This window comes from Nylanderia fulva, unplaced genomic scaffold, assembly GCF_048542155.1.
Source record: "Nylanderia fulva isolate GAGA-0341 unplaced genomic scaffold, ASM4854215v1 Scaffold280, whole genome shotgun sequence".
In the NCBI taxonomy this organism is placed as follows: domain Eukaryota; kingdom Metazoa; phylum Arthropoda; class Insecta; order Hymenoptera; family Formicidae; genus Nylanderia; species Nylanderia fulva.
The window spans coordinates 87,909-94,068 of record NW_028190348.1 but is presented as its reverse complement, the minus strand read 5'-3'; the positions used below and the strand labels follow the sequence as shown (position 1 = coordinate 94,068).

Below are 6,160 nucleotides of genomic sequence, written 5' to 3'. Positions count from 1 at the left end.
ATGTTGGATTTTTATTATATATATATAATTTCAAAAACTCTTTTTTATATGCTATTGAATTTTAATACATACAATTTTGATTATATGTATTTTAATTGATTATATTTATAAGTATTTTTATATTATCTTAAAAAGACTGCATAGAATTATTTGTGCGACACTCTTATATGTATGTATAATTAATAGGGACCAACTACACATTTTTTTTTCCACTGAATAAAAACAATCTCAATATTAAAATTAAATTATAAAAAAGATACTGTGATATTTTATTGATGAGAAATGTACATTTATAATTGTATTAAATACAAAAATAAACATGCCATGAATTACTATATATACATATTTTCATAATTATCAAACTTAAAAATATAATATTGTTACCAAAGAAGAAAGCACTATTTAAAAACTCTAAAAGTTCATAATTTGTTAGATTAGTAATTAAATACTGCATTTTGTATAATTTTTAAGCTTTATTCTTTTATTTTTCTTTATTTAATTGAATAGATATTAACATCCACAATGTAGCATACAGATTAAATTAACAACCAAAGAAATAAATCTTAACTTTGAAATATATTTTTGTTTCTTTTAAATATCAATCAACTGGATTTTGTACTACTATTAATATGAATTCTTTATCTGGTGCCATCATAATTTTATGTTTTTTGCTACGTATGCGCAAGAAAGTTAAATCATTTGTTGGATTCAAGTCACGTACGACAGAACGAGCTTTATCTGACAATTGACTTATCAAACCTGCGTATTGAACTGTTGTCGTATTATCTAATGTTGACTTTATAGGAATACCTAAAACAGATATAATTTTATAAATTTTTGTTTACAACTACAAGTAAATCATGTCAATGATCTCATGTAATACCTTCTGCATTGACCACTATTGTTCCAACTACCCTTTTATGAGACTGAATTTGTTTCATAGTTTCTTCAACCTCTTATAAATTATTTCATCGAAATTTATTAATAAAATTTTTATTTTAAATATTCCAATAACGGAAGCAAATCATATGGAATAAATGCGTTCTTTAATTGTAGGCTGCATATGTGGTGGATGACTGTAAGTCCGACAAAATTCCAATATTCCATGGGAATCTATCAAAATCCATATTATCATACTTAGCCAATGTATTACGCAATATATTATGGTATATACAGGCCAGATGCTTGCAATGACACTGAGCAATAAGATCCTTGCCACTACAATCACAATGATAAAAATGATTAAATAAATTGTAAAAAATATATTATTTTGATACAAAGTGTGTGATGAATAATATTTAATTTTGTATATTAATTATTGGATATATATGTACCTGCAATAAGAAAATGCCAGAAAAATTGTAAAATGGTTCCTATAGCACTGATATTAGATTTATCTTGTTAAGCTAATCGAATGCTGCGATGATAACTAGCCATTGCCCAACCCATGCTCACAAGTGAGCTGATAATGCTACCTGCTTGATGTACAACTGAAAAAAATATAGAAGCTAATTAAGAAAATTATTAAAAATATATGCATACTCATACATAGGCATTTATATAATTGAAATATTATTGAAATAATAGCAAAATATCTGATTTTGTATCACAGACTGTAAACTTGCACATAAATTATTATGACAATAAATTTGCAAATAATAACATTAAAATTGAATGTAAAAATTGAAATTGAAAATTGAAAATATCTAACCCCGCACGCTGTCAATATAGCGGAGGGCAACTATCGCCGTCTGTTGTAAAACGTGCGAGATGGACATTTCCAATACATGCATCTATTCATGTGTTGTGTACGTGTGATATATGTGTGCGCATGTGTTGTATACGTGTGAATACGTGTAGCACGATACTACTATGTTTGCGTGGTCGATGATGATAATAATAATGATGATGACGGGGACGTTTCTTAAAAGAAATTTTTCATATTTTGACTTTGCAATTATATATCTCTGCTTACAAATCACGTAGAGCAGAAATAAAGACACTTTTATTATATAATTCAAACTCAATCTATCGATTAAGTCTAGTATAAACTCGATTGCTTCAGCCGTTATTGAGAATTCGAAATATTATAAAGACTCAAATGTCCGACTCGCGTTAAGATACACGGTGTCTCGGCTACGCCCTTAACTGGTCGCGAGACACTACCGTGTCTCTTGATACATAATTAATATTTTTCCGTTAAGCCTCAGATATATTTATTGAAGCTATACTAATAAATTTGGTCAGTAATTAGTACTTTCTATTATTAATATTAATGTTAATAATATATTACTTGATAATAGACAAATTATCAGTACTTTTTTTTTTAACTCTATTATTATGACTACGTTTAGACATCAGGTTTAATAACACTAAATTTCTTAAACTGGTCAATTACAGCTATTCCTCAAAAGAGTGAAATAATTATGTATGACCAATTCTAGAAGTATAAATGTTATTAAAATTTATTAAGGATGACATATAATAAGAACCTATACTATGATTGATAATAATATTTACTTCATGTAACGTTGGACATTTTTAGGAGTATATTTTATGAATATACATCTGACTTTTATGACATAAAAAAAATATTCTGTATGTCGAATGTTCATACATTTCTTATACATAAGTTGAATATACATATTATAATGTATATCCAATTATGTATATGAAATGTATGAACATTCGACATATATATTTTTTTTGTCATAGAAGATGTATATTTATAAAATATACACCTATAAATAAATATATATATAGGGTGTATAAATTTTATGGAGTTAAAAGACTAACATATAATTACATTCTTTAATTTTAATTTTATGTGAAGTTTACTTTATATAATACACCTTTAAAAAAGATATATAATAACAAAAAAAACAGAAAGTTTATAAAAATTGATATTCTCTTTCGACATTTTCACTATAAAAAGATTGTCTTCAAATTGACCAAAAAGTCTGGCATTATATGACATATATATGTAAATACTATAGAATTCAAATAGTGGTCTTATATTTAAGATTGTTTTAATATGTATGTAAATAATGTATACATACATATGCATATGTTACATACGTTAGGTATGTACAATTTATGTATTTACATTTTATATATATCAGATATACACAAACTATATAAACATACAAAATACATCAATGAATATACATGTTACATATTATGATATACATTTAAATTAAGTATTTAAAATATATTATATGTACTGAAAAAAATAGCAATCAAACGTTTTGTTGATGTATGACCAAATCAAATTATTGGTTACACTAAGAAAATAATTTTGTTAAGATGACAAAATATAATCTTTTCTTGATTAATCAAGAAAAATTTGATAAACCTTTTGAGTAAATTATTCAATTCAACAAATTAATAGCAATCAAACGTTTTGTTGATGTATGACCAAATCAAATTATTGGTTACACTAAGAAAATAATTTTGTTAAGATGACAAAATATAATCTTTTCTTGATTAATCAAGAAAAATTTGATAAACCTTTTGAGTAAATTATTCAATTCAACAAATTAATATTAATGTGATAACCATATGGTTTAATTGATCACATATCAACCAAAGCTTTAGTTGCTGACACAAAACTTTTTTCTCAGTGTGTTTTGTAGATATTATGAAACATAATGTACACACAATATACAGAAATGTATATACATATTATATACACTAAGGTACATATAAAGTACATATAAACTATACATCTACACTTTACATACATTTACCATATGTATATATTATATACATCAAGGAATATGCAATACATATTACATATTGCAATGTATGTACAAATCATGTATATGAAATGTATATATTTAGAGATTATAAAATGTATGTATATATGATATATAGAAATGTATATACATATTACATACTGTAAGGTATATACAAATTATGTATCTACATTTTACATACATTGTACATACATAAACTGTACGTACATATGAAATACATCAATGAATATACATATTACATATTCTAATGTATATCCAAATCATGTATATGAAATGTATAAATATTCAATATACAGGATATTTTTTTCATATCATGGAAGAAAAATGAATATTCATAGAATATCCAATGTTATATGGGAAGTAACAATTCAAATCTTTGATCTCAAGATTCAATAATCTACGTTTATCCCGTGCAACTAAATATTTAAATTTATTTTTGACGTTTTTACTATGAAAAAAGATGTTCGTTCGGATGTTCCTTAAGTGTGCTGGAAATATGTCTTGTTTTTTGCGTTGTATCAAGAGGATCAATTGTTGACGTGATCTGCATGCGTTTTTATTAATCTTTATCCACCATTTTAAAAGAAATGTGTTCCCCTTTCCAAATTATCTTGATATTAATTGAAAAAACCTTCCTCTTTATTTAACACCATCGTTAGGTGCAGGTATAAAAAATGTTAATCGAAAATGTTTATATAAATACATTGCGTTTTATGTATCTATTAAATATACAATTTTAATTTTAAAAGCTCACTTTTGCTTGCCATTTTCACAAATTTCACGTATACATTGTTGACGTGTATTTTTTGTTGGCGCAGGATAATGAGGAGCACGAAATATTATAATATAAGTAACAAACTTTATTAGACCTTTTGGTGAACGTGTATATATCACGACGACTCTCGGACAAGAATGGGGAAAGTGATCGAGAATTATGACCATATAAATGAAACAGCAAAAGCGCGTCAGCACGGACAAACGAGTAAACATATTTTGTACTGAAACGCGCGAAGATCGAAAACAATATATAATCAGAATAGAATACAATATAATAGAAAGAGAATGCGAATCTCAACACGCCCTACTCGATCCGAGCGCAATCGAAGAATCGCAAAATCACATTATATATATACATTATATCCTCCTTAATCTCTATACATAGATAGTGTTTAGACTTTGGCAAAATCTTTGTAAAATCGTCGGCTACCATCTCGGTCATTGATACTGATTTTAACGTAAAAGTGCCGTCTTTAACCGATTGTCGAATATAATGGTAACGAATGTCTATATGCTTCGTCCGAGTATGGTAAACCGGATTCTCGGTCAAAATTTGCGCGCCACGATTATCGCAGTAAATCGTAATCCTTTTAAATTCTGGGTCTCCGAGTTCGTGCAGTAAGGTCCGCAGGTAGGCGGCTTCTTTTTCTGCCTCCGCAAGTGCCATGTACTCGGCCTCGGTCGACGACAGGGCAACTGTTTGTTGCTTTTGAGCATTCCAGCTCACAGCTGCTCCACTCAGAATAAAAGAGTATCCGATGTAAGATCTTTTATCAATTGGACAATTGCCCCAGTCAGCATCCGAATATCTAGTCAGTTTATTTTTAGATTTTCTAAAACATAAACCAAAATTAGAGGTGCCCTGTAGATAACGCAATACGCGTTTTGCAGTCCCCCATTGTTCTTGCGCAAAACAATTATTAAATTGTGCAAGATAACTTGCGATATACGCAATATCTGGCCGCGTAGCAATGGCCAAATACATTAGGCCCCCGACAAGCTCACAATAAGGCATATTCGAGTCCTTGTCCTTCTTGCTCGTTCGAGTTTTGATTTCCGTCGCTCGTGCCTTAACTTCTCCAGGCGTGGATACTGGATTGCAATGCTCCATATTAAATCGTTTGATTATTTCCTTAATGTATCCTTGCTGGTTAAGCGAGATTATGCCTTCCTTCTAGTTAATCTCGATTCCTAAACAGTATCGTGCAAGACCGAGCTCTCTGACGTCAAACTCTCTGGCCAAACTGTGACAAAATTCTTTAATCCGCGTTTCATCTTGTGAACATATCAAAATATTGTCAACATAAATTAACACAATCAAACTTGTTTCGCCACGTTTCAAATTATATAGACACGGATCGGCGTTGGTGGGAGTTAATCCTTGTTTCCGGATGACGGCATCCAACCTCGCGTGCCATTGGCGTCCAGCTTGTTTAAGGCCGTAGAGCGCTTTCCTTAGGAGACAAACTCTATTCTCGTCTCGAGCGTCGTGTAACATCCTTGTCGCTTTACTAGCGGAGACACTATTCTCGCCATCTCGCCGGACAATCTCCAGGAGGATCTTCTCGAGTGCTTCTGGTTTTTCCATGAACACCTCTTCATTCAGGGAACCATTTAGATAAGCC

At 29.5% G+C, this 6,160-nt stretch overlaps 1 protein-coding gene across 2 annotated transcripts; it reads right to left on the bottom strand.

The window, feature by feature from the left end:
- Window positions 1-453: 453 nt before the first annotated feature.
- LOC146722726 (dynein light chain roadblock-type 2-like) lies at window positions 454-2,143 on the bottom strand. Of its 2 annotated transcripts, XM_085483969.1 has the most exons (4): window positions 1,712-2,143; window positions 1,335-1,490; window positions 884-1,113; window positions 454-810 (listed from the first exon to the last, which is right to left on the bottom strand). In XM_085483969.1, exons 3-4 carry the CDS (start codon window positions 939-941, stop codon window positions 599-601), a joined length of 270 nt encoding a protein of 89 aa, XP_085340095.1. In that variant the 5' UTR covers window positions 942-1,113; window positions 1,335-1,490; window positions 1,712-2,143; the 3' UTR covers window positions 454-598. The 2 variants fall into 2 exon arrangements, 1 of the variants encoding a protein (XP_085340095.1); XR_014924977.1 differs by lacking the exons at window positions 454-810; window positions 884-1,113 and adding an exon at window positions 1,137-1,218 and having other exon boundaries at window positions 1,712-2,109.
- Between the last annotated feature and the right edge of the window lie 4,017 nt (window positions 2,144-6,160).

Excerpts from the sequence above, each read along its gene's own strand:
- LOC146722726 (XM_085483969.1), bottom strand. The coding sequence starts at position 941 with ATGAAACAAATTCAGTCTCATAAAAGGGTAGTTGGAACAATAGTGGTC. Across the intron at positions 811-883 it reads AATAGTGGTCAATGCAGAAG|GTATTCCTATAAAGTCAACA; the intron begins GTATTACATGAG and ends TATCTGTTTTAG.